The sequence below is a fragment of the Lissotriton vulgaris genome, chromosome 3_2, assembly GCF_964263255.1.
Source record: "Lissotriton vulgaris chromosome 3_2, aLisVul1.2, whole genome shotgun sequence".
NCBI classification, from domain to species: Eukaryota; Metazoa; Chordata; class Amphibia; order Caudata; family Salamandridae; genus Lissotriton; species Lissotriton vulgaris.
The window spans coordinates 290,036,541-290,055,926 of record NC_141690.1 but is presented as its reverse complement, the minus strand read 5'-3'; the positions used below and the strand labels follow the sequence as shown (position 1 = coordinate 290,055,926).

Here is a 19,386-nt window from a genome sequence, read left to right as displayed (position 1 = left end):
AAGCACAGAACTAGAGCTAGCATCTAAAGCACAGAGCTAGGGTCCAATGCACAGAGTTAGAGCTAGCATCCAATGCTCAGAGTAGAGCTAGCATCCAATGCACAGAACTAGAGCTAGCATTCAATGCAGAGTTAGAGCTAGCATCCAATGCTCAGAGTTAGAGCTAGCATCCAAAGCACAGAGTGAGCATTTAAAGCACAGAACTAGAGCTAGTATCCAATGCAGAGTTAGAGCTAGCATCCAATGCTCAGAGTTAGAGCTAGGATCCAAAGCACAGAGTGAGCATTTAAAGCACAGAGCTAGAGCTAGCATCCAATGCAGAGCTAGAGCTAGCATCCAAGGCACAGAGCTAGAGCTAGCATCCAAAGCACAGAGTGAGTATTTAAAGCACAGAGCTAGAGCTAGCATCCAAAGCAGAGCTAGAGCTAGCATCCAATGCAGAGCTAGAGCTAGCATCCAAAGCAGAGCTAGAGCTAGCATCCAATGCACAGAGCTAGAGGTAGCATCCAAGGCACAGAGTAGAGCTAGCATCCAATGCACAGAGCTAGAGCTAGCATCCAAGGCACAGAGCTAGAGCTACCGTCTAACGCACAGAGCTAGAGCTAGCATCCAATGCTCAGAGTAGAGCTAGCATCCAAAGCACAGAGCTAGAGCTAGCATCCAATGCTCAGAGTTAGAGCTAGCATCCAAAGCACAGAGCTAGAGCTAGCATCCAATGCACAGAGCTAGAGCTAGCATCCAAGGCACAGAGCTAGAGCTACCGTCTAACACACAGAGCTAGAGCTAGCATCCAATGCTCAGAGTAGAGCTAGCATCCAAAGCACAGAGCTAGAGCTAGCATCCAGCTAGCATCCAAGGCACAGAGCTAGAGCTACCGTCTAACGCACAGAGCTAGAGCTAGCATCCAATGCTCAGAGTAGAGCTAGCATCCAAAGCACCGAGCTAGAGCTAGCATCCAATGCAGAGCTAGAGCTAGCATCCAAAGCAGAGCTAGAGCTAGCATCCAATGCACAGAGCTAGAGCTAGCATCCAAAGCAGAGCTAGAGCTAGCATCCAAGGCATAGAGCCAGAGCTAGCATCCAAGGCACAGAGTAGAGCTAGCATCCAAAGCACAGAGCTAGAGGTAGCATCCAAGGCACAGAGTAGAGCTAGCATCCAATGCACAGAGCTAGAGCTAGCATCCAAGGCACAGAGCTAGAGCTACCGTCTAACGCACAGAGCTAGAGCTAGCATCCAATGCTCAGAGTAGAGCTAGCATCCAAAGCACAGAGCTAGAGCTAGCATCCAATGCTCAGAGTTAGAGCTAGCATCCAAAGCACAGAGCTAGAGCTAGCATCCAATGCTCAGAGTAGAGCTAGCATCCAAAGCACAGAGCTAGAGCTAGCATCCAATGCAGAGCTAGAGCTAGCATCCAATGCACAGAGCTAGAGCTGGCATCCAAAGCATAGAGCTAGAGCTACCGTCGAACGCACTGAGCTAGAGCTAGCATCCACTGCACAGAACTAGAGCTAGCATCCAAGGCACAGAGCTAGAGCTAGCATCCAAAGCACAGAGCTAGAGCAAGCATCCAATGCTCAGAGTTAGAGCTAGCATTCCATGCACAGAGCTAGAGCTAGCATCCAAAGCACAGAGCAAGAGCTAGCATCCAATGCTCAGAGTTAGAGCTAGCATCCAATGCACAGAGCTAGAGCTAGCATCCAAAGCACAGAGCTAGAGCTAGCATCCAATGCTCAGAGTTAGAGCTAGCATCCAATGCACAGAGCTAGAGCTAGCATCCAAAGCACAGAGCTAGAGCTAGCATCCAAGGCACAGAGCTAGAGCTAGCATCCAAAGCACAGAGCTAGAGCTAGCATCCAATGCTCAGAGTTAGAGCTAGCATCCAAAGCACAGAGCTAGAGCTAGCATCCAAGGCACAGAGCTAAGTTCAAGTTCAAGAATTTATATAGCGCACTACTCACCCAGAGGGTCTCAAGGCGCTTAGGGAGAGCTAGCATCCGGAACACAGACCGCATCAGTTCTACATTAGACATTCCTAACACCTAAAATGAACTCTCCACCACGAATAACAAATGACAAATGTTTAACCGAAGTGTATGGTGCACTCTCAATCACTCAATCACTGAACTTAGTAGATATTCAGAATTCTTAAAACTGATTTTAGGTTCCAAATCCCAAAAAGCTCACAACACCTGACATCATACTAAACTCTTTGGGGCACATTTGCTATTATTTCACGCACTCCGGTGCATGAAAGGGAGAGGGTAGAAGTGCTCCATACTTATAAAGATACAGAGAGTTTCTCCTCTCTCCTTACACTGGCGCACTGTGTGCAGCCTCGTGCCAAGGCAGGCAACCTTGTGCTCTGGTCCGTTCCTTCAAGGAATAATCCTTTTTATGTGTGCTGCAGAATGAGGAAGAGGAGGTAACAAAGAGAAAAGAAGATACTCCCCCTCGTTACACCTCTGCTCTGCGGGGTTGGCAAACTCAGGTTTACACGTCTTTGTAAGTCTTGGTTGGCGTCAAAATCCATTGGTGGCAGCCGGGGAACGCCCACGCTCCACCCATGTAACATCTCCCCAATGCAAGGTAACGCAAAGCAGCGCTATGTGTTACGTTACTTTGTATTTACTAAACCATGCAAAACCGCACAAAGTGGTTGTACGTTGGGGCTGCACCACAAACGTGACGCAACATCATAGTAAATCTGGTCCTTAACCTCTGAATTTATCACAAATGAAGCCTTATCTCAGCTCGCAACACTTTCTTTTAAGATCTGCTTTCAAGCTATCATTTTCTTTCAAATGCAGCTTCCGAGGCCTTCCTCACCCCCAACGTCTGAATATAGTACTGCGCGAGCTCCATGTATATTTGCATCTATGTGTGTGTATTCATGTATGTGTGTGTGTAGTGTGTCTGTAGGCGTGTATGTATGTTTGTATGTACAGCGCAAACCTAGCCAAAGGGCAGCAGAGCTTCTTAGCACAAGCCTCACTCCCTGAACCCTTCACAAAGAACAACTTCACGACTGATCACAAATTCTTAATGGTACCGGCTGTTACACAAGGGGAGTCTCCAAATATCCCTGTCACTAAAGACCCCGCAAACTCCCACCCCATAAACCTGTCACAAATCCTCAACCTCTCAATATCTGAACACTATCCACGCTCACCACTAGGTCACCCATCTGGGTTTAATCTTCGGTCTATCGTGAACTCACCACCACTCACACTCAGAAAACCCTCCACTCACCAGCAGGCAGTGACACAGCGCCTGGAAGTGTTGTTGATTCGCCTCCAGATCATCCCAGTCCAGTTTCCAGCAGCATGTGGGCCTGATGATGGCAGGCCGGCCATAAAGCACAGACTGGCACACCCCATCTGCTTTCAGAGTCCTGCAACCACACAGAAGCAAAGTGTTCACCTGTCAGAATGTCAATAACGGCATCAGGACAGTAGTAGCTGTCTTCAGTGTGGGAACAGTAGGTTCTGTTCACACAACTACAAATGTGTCTCATACCTGGCTGAGAAGAGACAGAACTGCTCCACGCCATGCTCAGGGCCTGGTTAAGAGTTTGACGGTCTTCTCTCTGGGCACCAATTACTCAGGTTTTCGATGATTCGACCAAAAGATTTTCTACAGTCTCACCTGCAATTCAGGAAGTAACTAAACCCCCTGATTCCATTTTTACTTGTATTGGTTTTCTTACTTAACTTTTACTGGTTTGAACCATATTTTCTTTTTTTATAATGCTTACAGTCAGGCATTTATATATTGTAATATTCAAGTTCACCTTTTTTCTTCCTCCTCCCTTATTTCTCAATTAATTGACATTGGCTCTTCTCCATTTTCCAATGTTGTATCCAAATGTATTTCAATGACTGTATCTCCTTTCTGTTTTCAATAAACTTCTCTTCAAAGTTAAAAAATCAAAGCGTTTGGCAGTCTTGCAGCCGGCAGCTACGCCAGGACCCCACTACAAGACTGCCAACCCGTAGTCAGACCTCTCGCCAGATTACGAGTCAATCCTCTGCAGGCGGTCCTGCTGCGGCGGGCCCATGGTGGTAGGTCTCTAAGGCACATACGTGTGCCCTGGACATGCACATCCGTGAGACCTCCGCAGCCTGTTGCTGCATGAAAAGATAAGCACAATGTTGTGCATTTCTTTCTGTGCAGCAACAGGGAATGCAAAAATACAGGGGCCCTGCAAGGGCTCCTTGAGTATCCATTCCATGGAAATGATAGGGGTGAGGCAACTTGTAATATGCTTGGCGGCATTGCCAGCATGTTGCTGCTTCTGACCGCTGCCTAACACCACAGGATCACGAATCCCCAGCATTTGCAGCGGTCCAAGTCACAAAAGGGCAAGTGGACCACCACCCTGGCGGTCCACGGACCGCTGCCAGTCGTAGTAAGGCCCTAAGGGCCTGATTCCAGGTTTGGCGGCCTGTGGGGCACAAACCCGGAGTGGAATAGCAGTGGACGTACGTACTGGCGGTCGGACCGCAGTATAACAACTATGGCGGTGGGACCACCATGGGACCGCTGCAGCCTCCAGGGATCTGCGATCACTGGTGTTGGCACGGCAATCTTGAGACCGCAATATGCACCACCAAGCATATTACAAGTTTTCTCACTGCAACACTAACCATGTCGGTGAGCCCGCGTTGGAAAAGGTGGCGGTGAGGAAACAAAGAGGGCCCTACAGGGCCACCTCTTTTCTCAGGCCCATGCGATGCATGCAGGGGGGACAAGGTGTGCCTCCATATCTTCATGCACCCCTTTCTGGCATAGTTTCGACTTCGCAGTCCATGCCATGCAGGAATGGGCTTTGGCGTTCCCATTGCGGGCCTTTTTGAAAGGCACTGCCATGGCATTGCCAAAGGATCACCTGCCAGACTACGAGGACGCTTGTGGGTGTAGGAACAGGCAGTGGCATGGCAGCCCGCTCTCACACCACCAAACTCCCCTAGTCTTTTTGCATAACCCAAGTAAACCAGTTACAGCTTTTGATGCGGTTGAGTCTGCCACGGAATGATATGAGTTCCAAGAGCTGGAAGGAGTAACTTTGAATGTGGCTCTTGTCACAGGCGAGTTCACTTAGCTGCAGGGCCTGCCTTGCTTCAAATGTAAATATAGTGGAAGGATGGTGTAGGTGAAAGCTGCAAGCAGAGGAGTGACTAGGAGGGAGGGGTGACTAGGAGGGAGGGGTGACTGGGAGGGAGGGGTGACTGGAAGGGAGGGGTGACTGGAAGGGAGGGTGACTAAGGAGGGAGGGGTGACTGGGAACGAGGGGTGACTGGAAGGGAGGGGTGACTAGGAGGGAGGGGTGACTGGAAGGACTAACTTTGAATGTGGCTCTTGTCACAAGCGAGTTCACTTAGCTGCAGTGACTGCCTTGCTTCAAATGTAAATATAGTGGAAGGATGGTGTAGGTGAAAGCTGCAAGCAGAGGAGTGACTAGGAGGGAGGGGTGACTAGGAGGGAGGGGTGACTAGGAGGGAGGGGTGACTAGGAGGGAGGGGTGACTGGAAGGGAGGGGTGACTGGAAGGGAGGGGTGACTGGAAGGGAGGGGTGACTAGGAGGGAGGGGTGACTGGGAACGAGGGGTGACTGGGAGGGAGGGGTGACTGGAAGGGAGGGGTGACAGGAAGGGAGGGGTGACTGGGAGGGAGGGGTGACAGGAAGGGAGGGGTGACTGGGAGGGAAGGTGACTGGAAGGGAGGGGTGACTGGAAGGGAGGGGTGACTGGGAGTTAGGGGTGACTGGGAGGGAGGGGTGACTGGAAGGGAGGGGTGACTGGAAGGGAGGGGTGACTGGGAGTTAGGGGTGACTGGGAGGGAGGGGTGACAGGAAGGGAGGGGTGACTGGGAGTTAGGGGTGACTGGGAGGGAGGGGTGACAGGAAGGGAGGGGTGACTGGAAGGGAGGGTGACTAGGAGGGAGGGGTGACTGGGAGGGAGGGGTGACTGGAAGGGAGGGGTGACTGGGAGGGAGAGGTGACTGGGAGGGAGGGATGACTGGGAGGGAGGGGTGACAAGGAGGGAGGGGTGACTGGGAGGGAGGGGTGACTGGAAGGGAGGGGTGACTGGGAGGGAGAGGTGACTGGGAGGGAGGGGTGACTAGGAGGGAGGGGTGACTAGGAGGGAGGGGTGACTGGAAGGGAGGGGTGACAGGAAGGGAGGGGTGACTGGGAGGGAGGGGTGACTGGGAGGGAGGGTGACTAGGAGGGAGGGGTGACTAGGAGGGGGGTAGTAAGTACAAATCAATTAGATTCTGTTAGATTGATACATTTTGTCCTCAGGTCTCCTTTCATGACCCAAAGACGGATGCTGCTTGTGGTACTGGTGGCTGTCCACATTAAACTTCAAACAATTGCTCCTGTGGAACAATGTAAAAATACACAATATAGGTAAGCACAATGGCAATAGACTGGAGTAAAAAGGGATGTCCAAACGAGAAGTAAGACCATATACAACGTGATCCTTTTAAGTTCAAAAATGTTTATATACATAAATCATCACAATTATATAAAAAATTAAAAATAAGTGTGTGGTGACCCCCAGTGAACATGGAACCTACAAAACCGTGTGTGACATTTAGTGACATAAAGAAAAGGTTTCCATAATGACAAAATCGACCATCAAATTTAGTACATGATAAACACAGGCTTCTATTCTAATAGAGACTTCAAGATGGTTCGTTTTTAGGTATTGTCGACGGCGTTTCGACCCCGTTATCAGCAGGGGGCCTCTTCAGGGCCTAGCAATGCAGGGACGCCTGTTTGTTTGTTACAGATTATTGCCCCGGTCTCTTTAGGGTTCATGGGGTACCTCCTGTAGTCTGTTACTGTCATACAGGTTGCTAAGCAGATTTATAATTAGCAACTAATAAAACAGGGAATAATTCAAGGAATTAGAACTGACCAATATTAAAAAAGAGTGTAAAATATGTACACGGAAGCATGCTTTCCATGTGTAGTTAGCGGTGCGCGCGGTAAAAGATAACCATTCTTGATTGGTCATCCAGTTTCTTAACCCCCTCACACTGTTTTATTAAAAAAGGGAAACATTTTGAGAACAGCAGATCTCAGATTGCAGATCTGATGACATAAGACGAAGGGATGTTTGCCATTGATTGCTCGTCGCAAAGAAAGCCGATTAGATGATGTTTTCCAATGTATGACCACCCTCAAAGAATGGCCGGGGGGCAGTGCTGTCAGTGTAAATGGAGGTGGTTGGCAGTGTGCAATAGTGTAAACTGCATCTCTGTGGTTCTGTTAGTACTGGGTGGCTAGGCCTAGTCAAGAGCGGTACTCAGCTCCCAGAGCGACAGACCCACAGCGACATCCTAGATGAATCACATACACTCAACGAGTATGAAGTAACCACTCTACTTCCAATGTACTTATCGATGCGCATCCTTCTTGAGGTATGAAGATTCAGTCACGTGACACATGCAGGAAGATGAGGTCAGACATCTTGAGTCTCGTTTAAGCAGCTTGAGACAGGAACATTGGAATCTGGGGACCTTACGATGGATTGGCGTGAACCCCAAACACATGTGATCTGGTGCCTGTTTGTGGACCTTCCTGCCTCGCATCAACAACTTCCCCTCAGAGTACCACCTCGTCCAAGATTCTTCATCCCAGGGCTTGGCACATGTAGTGCCGAGGAGCTGCATCTCAATGACGACCCTTCCAGAAGCCTCCATCTTACATCCTAAGTACTCCTTCATGCACTCACCCTCTTCACAATAAAGAGGCTAAAGGTATCGGTAGAACGTCTGGGTTTTTGGTGCACTCCCTTTCAAGGTGCCTTCTTATTCCACTGTACAGGGCCAGAGTAAATTGGCTATTTAATACTTACTGAGTTAATGTCGTGCAAAGTCACCTATTTATGTAGTAGCAGTGCAGTGGCCTGTATTTATTAAGTTAGTAGGGGTGCAGTGGCCTCTTTTCATTTATTTAGCAGCGGTGCAGTGATCTCTATTTTTTATTAGTGGTGCAGGGGCCCGTATTTATTTAATTAGTAGGGTTGCAGTGGCCATTATTTATGTATTTAGTAGTGGTGCTATGGATGGTGTTTATTTATTCAGTAGGGGTGCAGTGGCCCGTATTTTTTTATTTAGTAGGAGTGCATTGGTGTGTATTTAATTATTCAATGGGCAGTATTTATTCATTTAGTAGGGAATGAAGGTAGTGGCCCGCTCTGGCCACCCGGATCACTAATGACTACCTCTCAGCCTTGAGTAGCAAATGAAGAGTCGGTCAGACAGTAGAGACTACAAACTTATAACTGTTTATTTATGTGCACTCAGAGTGGAGCCCGATCTGTACAGCCGCTAGGAGTGCTGCAGAGAGGACTGACGTCAACAAGCATAAAGATACATTCTTTGAGACCACCTCAGGGGGAAGATGGCGGCCGGCTAGGAGACCCGGTCGGGAGCTCTACACTTGTAGACGGAACTGAATGCATGAAATAATCCTATCCTGACGAGAAAATGTGCTATGGACAATAGTAGCTGAGCACACGCAATCCCTGGGAAAATAGAAGCATCGACATACCACAGGAGGAGGAGAAGTACGGGGGAAAAGCACTCACGGTCGGCGGAACGGACTCAGCTCCTGGCGGAATTGACGGGGCAGCGAGGTATTGACGCGACCTGTCTTTGATCCTGGTTTCGGTTTTGCTTCAGTCCTGACCCTGGGTGTTCCGAGCTGGTCTGTCCAGGTCAACCGCCACAACGGACGCCCCACACAGATGGGCAGCAGCCTCGGGGGCCCAGCGCAACTGCCGGAGAGCGCAGGGAAGAGTGAGCTTCCACTTCCGGGGCAAAGACGGCAGCGGCAGCGGCAGTTGCAGCATCAGTGCTAACAGGGAAGGTTACTCAGAATATCTACCGAGACGCCGGAGGCACAGAGGGGAGGACTGCCGGGGAAACCAAGGGAGCGCCAGCAGACGAGATAGTAGGGAATTCTGCAGGAGAGGAGGCGGCCCGTTTTCGAATGATACTTGGCGTTTTCATCCGGAGAGTAAGCAGATCGAGCTGTGGAGGCAGGAGAGCGAGAGAAGCAAGGAAGGCAAGTCGGATTTTTGCCTCTACTGCAGCCACATGAGCCAGGTACGAGGGGTTGAAAATAGCCAGGGGAGGATTGCACTGCATTTAATAGAAGGGTGTAAGGAAGGTGAACACCGGGCTGATCAAAAAATAGAGGCTGAAAAGGATAACTGCTTAGAGGGCAGTGGAGTAGGAGTGCTTGACTTGTTTTCCAAGACAAAATTTGGGGCAGAGGGGAAGGACCGGGAAAAAAAACCAGAACTTGAAAAAGGAGGTGGAGTGATTTCAAGCTATTGCCTTAGAAATAGGCAGTTTTCTAAGAGAAGTTTTACACAACCTCCTAAACAGGTAACCCTGCCTATTCAGAAAAAATACAAGAAAAGTTCTACTAATAGAGAACTAGAACGTCAATCCAAACCAAAACCAGACAAAGTAGGAGCCCTCCCTGAGCACAAACTTAAGATCACACCCTCACTGAGATCATTTTTTAAAGTGCAACAGCCCCTGCAAATAGTGGGAAAAAGCCCTCCCATTCTGCTACCCCAAATTGAAGACACTCCCAAAAATCTGATTGATAAAGATTCAAAAATGAGTACGGAGCCAACTAGCGATATAAATATACAAAGTGAAAATACAGAAACTCCTGAGAATGTACCTAAACTTCCCGAAACTCCTGCAATTGAATCTGGCGCAAGTACATCCAATTGTTCCTCTGACTATCCTCCTCCTCAAACTTTCTTAGAGCAAACTGGAAAACTCATGGAAAGTCTCATGGAGAAAGTTCTAGGAGAGATGAAAGAAAGGTTCTTGGTATCCGAGTCCAATCAGGCTAAGATCCAGGAAGTATGCGAGACCTTAGAACAAAAGCTGAATTCACTGGGCGATAGAGTGGCTGCAATAGAGTCAGAGGTGGTGTCCCTCAATAAAAGAGTTGAATCTAACCAGTCTGAGATAAGGAAATTAAGGGGCTCGGATAAAGCCACCAAAGAAAAACTGGAATCCCTTGAAAACCAGGCAAGAAAAAATAACCTTAGGATTTTAAATGTACCGGAAAATCTGGAAGGGCAAGACATAAAGAACTTTTCTATCTCTCTGCTCGAAGAATTCTTTCCATGGACAAAGGACATAAACTTGAGTGACGACATTCAAAGAGTACATCGAGATCCATTCAGAAAGAGCAGAGACAGAAAGACGCCTAGAAGGATTTTAATAAATTTCAAAACATATACTCTAAAAGAGAGAATCCTAAGTGAAGGTCTAAAAAGCAGCTCCCTAAAGAAAGACAATTGGACCTTTAGGATACGTTCGGATATGTCAAAAGCCACACAAGATAGGCAATGGGAGTTAGGTCAATACATGGCCGAATTGAAAACCCTAGGAGCTACGGTCCAAATGAGATTCCCCGCCGCACTGCGAATCATGTGGCAGAACAAAATGCATAACATCAGAGAACCAAGTGAAGTGGAGGATCTCATTGAACAGATTAAGACTCAGCTACGCAGTACAACATAATTTTAAGGATAGGTAACGTAAAAAAGACAAAGTGTGGATCTCGAACAGGGCGAACATAACGCCCAAAAGAAAGAAGGGAGGCTTCCTCGGGGTGGGCGAAGATAAACACAGAAAAAATATAAAATCAAGTAAAAAAGACACCATGGGTGGGGAGCAAACTAGGGAAAAAACTGAAAAAAAGTATCCTCAAGAACGAAGCAATGGAGTGTGCAAGAGAACGATAAATGAATGGAAACCAGGAATAAAAACTTAGCAAAAAGAAAAGGCCATGTCTAAATCAGTGAAAGACTTTAAAATCTTATCATGGAATGTAAATGGGCTCAGAACATCGAGTAGACGGAGGAGAATCTTTGAATATCTAAGATTAGTGGATAGTGAAGTCATCATTCTCCAAGAGACTCATCTTTTAAATCAAGAATGGGAACATATAATAAAGTCGTTGAACTGGATAGATTCTTACGTCTGTACTAATCAAAATTGCAAATATAAAGGGAGTTGCAATACTCTTTAATAAAACACTTAATGCAAGAATTATACAGAAAACAGTAGACAGCAAAGGCAGATGGGCTGTAGCAAGAGTGAAGATATATGGAAATAACCTAATAATAGCGGGATATTATGGTCCAAATATTGATGATTCAAACCCTCTACAAAACTTGTACTCAGAGCTGTTAACAACATCCGACCCAATTCTGCTCGGGGGTGATTTTAACATTATGATAGACCCTAATTTAGATAGATCTCCTCCAGGAAGGCAATCAAATCTACCAAAAATGAGAGAATGGCTTAACATCTATAAAAGAGATTTAGAACTGATCGATATGTGGAGAGAGAAAGGGAACAAGGAGCACCCATTTACCCTACATAACAAAAAACTAGGCCACAAGTCTAGAATTGACTATTTTCTGATTAGTAAAGATTTCCATAGAAGCATCAAAGCTCTGGAGCATTTGCCCGAACATTTGTCTGACCACTCAGCGGTTCAAATAACAGTACACTTTGAAATAAAGAAATCTCAATTTAGATGGACAGTAGATCGCACTCTCTTTCTGGACCCAAAAATAAGGGAAGATCTGAACATAACCTCAGCAAATTTCTTCGAGGATAATAAAGTAGGTACCTCAGATCAAATTACCTGGGATGCTTACAAAGCAACCATCAGAGGCAAACTTATAAACCTGGGGGCTCACAGAGCAAAACTTACCAAGCAAGAGATTAAAGAAAAGGAAGAAATTATAAGTCAATTAGATGTACGGATCAACACAGAACCTAACCTAGAAACAAGAAATACATTGGAAAAGGAAAGAAAAGATCTAAGAGGAAAGCTAGCAGATTACCTCGAAGACAGAGTTAGAACTAAGTGGGAGGCTAGTAAACTTGCCACTCACGAGTATGGTGAGGGATGCGGAAAATTACTGGCCTGGAAAACTAAAACGGAACAGACTAGAAACAAAATAGACAAAATACAACTAAGCAATCAGCCTGGGACATCGTCTGAAGAGTCAGAAATCAGGCAGGATTTTGAAAATTTCTTCTCCGATTTGTATGTGGAAGATTCCTCCTTTACTTCAGAGCAATTAGAAGAATATCTGGACTCTCTAAATCTGCCGAGATTATCAGATCTGGAAAATGTAGAACTAAACGCAGAAATAACAATGGAAGAAGTAAAATCAGTCTTGAAATCTTTGAAAAAAGGGTAAGCCGCTGGGCCTGACGCTCTTCCAAACGAACTATACTCAGCATTAAAAGAAGTTATAAACCCCCCACTAACAAGATTACTAAACAAAATATATAGGGAAAAAGAAAAAACTCCGGATACCTGGCATGATGCCATTATAAGTCTTATTCTAAAACCAGGAAAAAAAACCACAGTCTGTGAGTCATATAGACGCATATCCCTACTAAACTGTGATTATAAAATCTTCACAAAAATAATAGCAGGTAGATTAGCTCTGGTAATGCCAAAATTGATACATCCAGACCAAAAGGGCTTTATAAAAGAGAGGCAAATATTTAATCTAACCCACGAACTTTTTGCAGCAGTTGACTTAGCTACTAGTGAAAAAATCCCCCTCACAATAATCACTTTTGACGCGGCTAAAGCGTTCGATCGAGTTAACTGGTCCTTTCTAAACAGACTTATCAATAAATATAACCTTGGCCAAAATTTTAGTCAACTAATAACTGAGACTTATAGAAACCCGAGAGCAAAAATCCTAGTTAATGGGAGTCTAACTAATAATTTTACAATTCAAAGAGGAACAAGACAAGGGTGTCCTCTGTCTCCCTTGCTCTTTAATCTATATATTGAACCTCTGGCAGCCACATTAAGAAACAATGAATCAATAATCCCTTTTAAACATCAGGATTGGGCTAAAAAAAGTGGCTCTATATGCGGACGATTTAATGATTTTTACAGGAAATTATCAAAACTCCTCCCCAGCAATAAATAAGGCAATTTCAGAGTTTGGGAAGGTATCTGGGTACTTAATAAATGAAGCAAAAACTGAATCAATGAGCTGGAATACACAACAGAATAACCCATACACAAAGGATAAATTAAAATACTTGGGTATAATCTTAGTAAAAGATCTCGAAAAAATCCCCCAAATAAATCTGAGTAGGATCTCATTAGAAATGAAAAAGCTTTTGAAGGTATGGGATAAGCTATCTTTAAACATGATAGGAAGATCTAATTTGGTAAAAATGTCGATCCTTCCTAAATTTACCTACCTTTTTAATGTCATACCATTGGAGTTTAAGAATAACCATCTGAAAAAAATACAAGGAGATATAACGACTTTCATATGGGCTTCAAAAGGCTCAAGGATTGCTTGGAACAAAATGAGAAGAAGAAAACTACAAGGTGGAATAGCCAGTCCAGACATTATGGAATACTATAGAGCTTTTCAATTCAAGAATGCAAGATCACTGGTGAACAGCTATGTTTTTTACCCCCAATATCTCCAAATACTAACAAATAAAGTTGACCACTTCCTGTTTAAATTTGGACATCCCAAATTCTTTAAAAAAATAAAACTAAAGATACTAAAAAATATGGCAAAACTCTGGTATCAAGTAAGAACAGCATTAAATATTCCTTACTATAGCTATGCAGCCCCTATATGGGACTCACCAGGCACCCCTGAATGCCTAAAAGATGCCCTAGCAACTCCTTTAAGAACGGCAGGAATTAACAAATGGGGACAACTGATGACAGAGAACTCAATAGTGTCTTGGGAACAACTTACAGAAATTACTAACGGGACCCTTTCAAAATTTATATATTATCAACTTACAAGCTGGGCAAGCTCCTTGTTGGAGAAAAAAACGGGAAATATAGAAATAGAGAAAGAGATCATGAAAACCTCCCCAATAAAAAAGGAAATTTCTATATGGTACTGGGCTATAATCACGCCAGGAGATGACGCCTCATTATCGGAATCGACTTGGAGTAAAAACATCATAGACTCAGAACATGATAGCTTATGGAAGAAATCATGTGAAAAATGTTGGAATATCATTAAACCAGCGCGTTTAAAGAGAAATCACTTATTCACACTGCATAGGGCATATTGGACACCAAAAAAACTGTCAAAATTTAAAGGAGCAAGCATAAAATCCTGCCCCAAGTGTGGATTAGAGAAGGCAGACGACATACATATGTTTCATAGATGCCCACGATTGGAACCCTTCTGGCAGGAAGTAGGTAACACGATATGTCGGACATTGGGAACAAACCTAAAAGTAAGTACTACATTAATTATTTTTGGGATATGCACTGAGCTAAATGTAAGTAACGAGAGGTTAACCAGAAAACAAGAAAATCTATTATTTGTCTTGATACTTCTTGCCAGAAGAGAGATCTGTCTGAACTGGGTAAAGCCAACGTCTCCGTTGCATGAAGATTGGCTTAATTCCATTATAACCATTAACAAACTAGATAGAAAGGGGAAACTCTCCCAAAAATGTAACTTCTGGGAAATTTGGGAAAATTATTATACTAATTAATACATAAGAGAAACTTGATTAAAACAATTTGTCCGATGATTAAAGCGGTGACAATAATTCAGATGGGAATAATTTCCCATCGAGTAGTCAAAAAGGCTAGCTCTCTTTCCTTGCCGCCATGAATTATTGAATATGGTAAAGGATACAGGAGGACTATAACATGACAGTTCCACCAAAGGGGTACTCTATGTGGCCGGAAAATATAAGAAAAGAGTGAAGGAATAAAAGTGGAAGTCCTAAAGTTCTCTGTTGTAATCCTTATACATTCATTCGCAAAATGAGGATATATAAAAAAAAAAAAAAAAAAGCATAAAGATACATTATTAACGTTTCATAGAGCCCGGTCTGTACAGCCGCTAGGAGTGCTGCAGAGAGGACTGACGTCAACAAGCATAAAGATACATTATTAACGTTTCATAGAGCCCGGTCTGTACAGCCGCTAGGAGTGCGGCAGAGAGGACTGACGTCAACAAGCATAAAGATACATTATTAACGTTTCATAGAGCCCGATCTGTACAGCTGCTAGGAGTGCGGCAGAGGGACTGACGTCAACAAGCATAAAGATACTGTGAAGGGTTGGTCCCTACGTCGGGGGTACAATGGAGCGCTGTGGACTCTTACCCCTCCGGAACTACTCCTCTCTCTGTCTTCCCACAGGCTCCACCGATAACCCCGAATCAGGACGGATTGGAAACGTCTCTCCATGACCCCGGAAGTTGGGTCGCTAGCGAAGGACCGGAAGTGAACTCACCTAACCCCGGAAGTCCTTCAACCGGATACAGGCAGGAGAGTAGAAAAGCCGACGACCCAAACGACTCGGGGTTCCCAACAGGGAGCTCGTGGCAGGAGTTAGCAGACCTCGGAGAACCAGCAGCGGAAGGACCGAAGGACCGGAAAGAAGAAGCAGACGAGGAAGACGTCTGGTGTGAGGACTGGTGGCGTCCTCAGGAGGTGGCTGGAGAGCGGCCGTAACTCACAGGAGAGTTACGGCGGGGCATGTGAGTACCTCGTTACCATTTTCCCCTATTTCCACTGGTAGATGTGTACATAGTGTAAATAGCGCTCTGAACCACTTTCACTGTATAAACGTGCACCGACACTGTATAGAACTACGCACTATTTCCCGTCCCATTCACGCCTGTGCTCACCCTCTACCCACCTTTACCTCTTCCCGCAACCCAAACCCCGTCACGTCCTAACCCAAACCTTCCACACACGACCCAGGTGTTGGTGATAGAACTGAGAGAAGTTTTGTTACCTCTGAACTAACCGCCCTGTTTTCGTTCTCTTTTCCTCCGAGGGACGCACCGCTCCTACACGACGGAAAGACGACCACAGCCCAGCAGCAAACATCCCCACGGAACCCTCCCGGATACCTCACCTCTACAACCCACCTGGACCTTTCCATCCCGTGACCTGTGTTTCATTTCTGTGAACAATAAAGTTTTCGCTAATCATAGCGCACTTCATACGGCCTCCACGCCTGTTATTCCGGCCCGCCCTAAATCCCGCTCCACAGGTGGTGTCAGAAGTGGGATCGCCCGGAAGCATGGAGGCCGCGGTCAAACAACTAGCGGAAGGCCAGGAACACCTAGGAAAATTGATGGAACAATTCCTGAAAACCGCAGAAGACGACCGAGGACAACTGTACGATGTCCTAAAAGGTCAGGGCACCGCTCAGGATAAGACTCTTGAAAAACTTGCAACAGTCATGGGGCAACAAAAACCGCTGGCCTCTCTTCCTTCTGCTGTACTGCAGAAATACGTAGCTGGAGAAGACCCAGACTTCTTCTTCACAAACTTTGAACGCTTGGCTCAGGCCGCTGCATGGCCCGCCGACCGGTGGGGTCATTACCTTGGTCCCCTGCTAACCGGGGAATTACAAGCAGCGTATCAACAGGCAAACATCCAGGGTGCGACACCATACGAGGATATTAAGACTTGTATACTAGAACGGCTCGGAATTGACGATGAGACGTATAGACTTCGTCTTCGTCAAGCTAAGGAGGGTCCACAAGAGAATTCCCGGGCGTTGTCCTTCCGAATAAAAGATTTGGCTAACCGTTGGCTAAAACCAGCCACGTCCAGTAAAGACGAGATAATGGCCAAAATTTATTTGGAACAATTTCTTACCTCATTACACCCTGCCACACAAAAGTGGGTGCGACAACACGCACGACTTACTCTTGACACTGCAGTCGAAATTGCTAGTGCGTACAACCGAGCACAAGACTCTCAACGAGCAAAAGAAGAACATCCTGCACGGCCGAGCCATGGCAATCATGTACGGCCATCAAGACCTCCACCTGTGCTTCGTAAACCGGAGACGATACCTCCAATGCCGTATCCAGTGATGCCGAGAGCGCCACCTCCCGGTCCACAGTGCTATCATTGTGGAGGGTACGGACATATCGCTCGTATATGCCCCCAAAAAGAAGAGCCGATGGAAATAGGTGTAGCTAAAAACTATGTGTGTTTCAGTGCTGACTCCGCTCCCCCGCCCTTTCATTGTCCTGTACAAATCAATGGACACAAAATGATGGCGCTTGCTGATACAGGCTGCAGACATAGCGTATTAAGACCCCAAGATCTCCCTCACTCTCCGGAACCGGTGACAGGAACTGTAGCCATCAAGTGTGTCCACGGAGACACGAAATGTTATCCAACGGCCAAAGTATATGTACAACACCCCAGTAGTAGTGGTAGCTCTTTGACTGTTGGGCTGGTTGCGAATCTTCCTGAAGAAGCTATATTAGGCAGTGATTATAGTGGTCTGCCTCACCTACTACAGGATACCACAGATTCCCTAAAGAAGTGGTGGGCTGAAGCACCTTTTTCAGGAGTCTCCCCTGCTATCGAACAGTCAGGAAAACCTTTGAAGTCCAAAACACAAAAGAAAAAAGAGAGAAGGGAATATTCCTTGGCTTGTCCTGCACAACCGGAAACCCACCCCTGGGAGACCGACAGAGAATTTCGAGCCGCTCAACAGGAAGATCCGGTTCTCCAAGATGCATGGGGTCGGGCTCTTCCCAACGAGGATCCATTACAAGTAGGTCCTTATTTTTTCGTAAAAAATGGACTCCTGTATAGAAAAGGGGGACCTCAGAAAAACGCCCAGTTAATCATTCCAGGACTATTTAAGGAGAAAGTACTCTTTTTGGCCCATAGTCATTTACTGGGAGGGCACTTCAGTGACGAGAAGACGGGGGAAGCTATTCTAGAGAAGTTTTATTGGCCCGGAGTGTATGCCGAAATTAAACGGTACTGTAGGGAATGCCCGGTATGCCAAAAGACTAGTCGGTATCGACCCCCAAGAGTTCCCCTCCAACCTTTACCACTGATTGATGTTCCTTTTTCTAGAGTAGGAATGGATCTTATAGGTCCCCTCTTACCATCCAGAAGTGGGTGCAGATACGCTCTAGTACTAGTGGACTACGCCACTCGCTTTCCCGAAGCAGTTCCTCTCAGACAGCCAACAACACAGAACATAGCCAAAGCTCTTATTGCCATCTTTTCTAGAGTGGGTTTTCCCCGAGAGATTTTAACCGACCAGGGCACTCCCTTTGTTTCCTCACTAATGCGTCAGGTCTGTTCTACCTTGGGAATCAAGCAGATAAGAACTTCGGCTTACCATCCCCAAACCGACGGTTTAGTCGAGCGTTATAATGCCACCTTAAAAACCACTCTGAAAAAGCTGTTGGGCCTAGAGAGTAAACGCTGGGAGGAAATGCTGCCCCTTGCTCTTTTTGCCATTCGCTGTAAAGTACAAAGTAGTACCGGCTACTCCCCATATGAATTACTGTATGGCAGGGCGCCCCGAACCCTATTGGATATGGCTCGTGAAGCTTGGGAGGCCGAGCCGGATCGGACTCGCCCTCTTCCAGAGTACATTGAAAATTTAAAAACCCACTTAGGTGAGATCCGTGAAATTGTCAAACAGAATCTTGTAGCTGCACAATCCACTCAGAAAACCCAGTACGACAAGGGAACCAAACCCAGAACATTTGTCCCCGGAGACCAGGTACTCCTACTAATTCCCTCTTCGGACCATAAGCTATTAGGTCAGTGGCAGGGTCCGTTTACGATACTGAGACAAGTGACTCCAGTCACTTACGAGGTGGAAACAGATGCCACTAGGGGAATCAATCAAATCTATCACATCAACCTCCTCAAGAAATGGGAGGGACCGCGCCCTGTTTTACCGGGTCACGAACCCTTCCTGTTTGAAGGTTGTTTCGACACCGGTTTGATGGAACGCCAAAAACAGGAACTTTGTCGTTCACTTGTACCCCTACAGTCAGTCTTTTCAACCCTGCCGGGGCATACCACTGTGGTGGAACACGCCATCCACACTGAGCCAGGGAAAACGGTAAGGCAACGACCGTACCGTATTCCGGAAGCCCGTCGGGCTGTAATCAAAGAAGAAACGAACCAAATGCTTAAAATGAATATCATTGAACCATCGAGTAGTAGCTGGAATTCGCCCATTGTTTTGGTCCCTAAACCCGATGGTTCTACACGATTTTGTATTGATTTCCGGGAGGTGAATAAGATCTCCGCCTTTGATTCCTATCCTCTTCCCCGTGTGGACGAGATGGTTGAACGAATAGGCAAAGCAAGGTACATTAGCACTCTTGATCTCTGCAAAGGCTATTGGCAGATTCCGCTGAAAGCTGAGGACAAACACAAGACCGCCTTCTCCACCCCTGAAGGCTTGTTTCAGTTTAAAGTAATGCCCTTCGGCTTGCACGGGGCCCCGGCGACCTTTCAGAGGGCCATGAATCAAGTCCTACGCCCTCATGCTTCG

The 19,386-nt window shown here is 46.2% G+C and overlaps 1 protein-coding gene across 1 annotated transcript in view; it reads right to left on the bottom strand.

The window, feature by feature from the left end:
- M1AP (meiosis 1 associated protein) overlaps positions 1-19,386 on the bottom strand; it is a 359,391-nt gene that overhangs the window by 112,895 nt on the left and 227,110 nt on the right. The window contains exon 7 of the mRNA XM_086964406.1: positions 3,250-3,391. Coding sequence (XP_086820532.1) covers positions 3,250-3,391 — 142 coding nt within the window. The remainder of the gene's footprint in view (positions 1-3,249; positions 3,392-19,386) is intronic.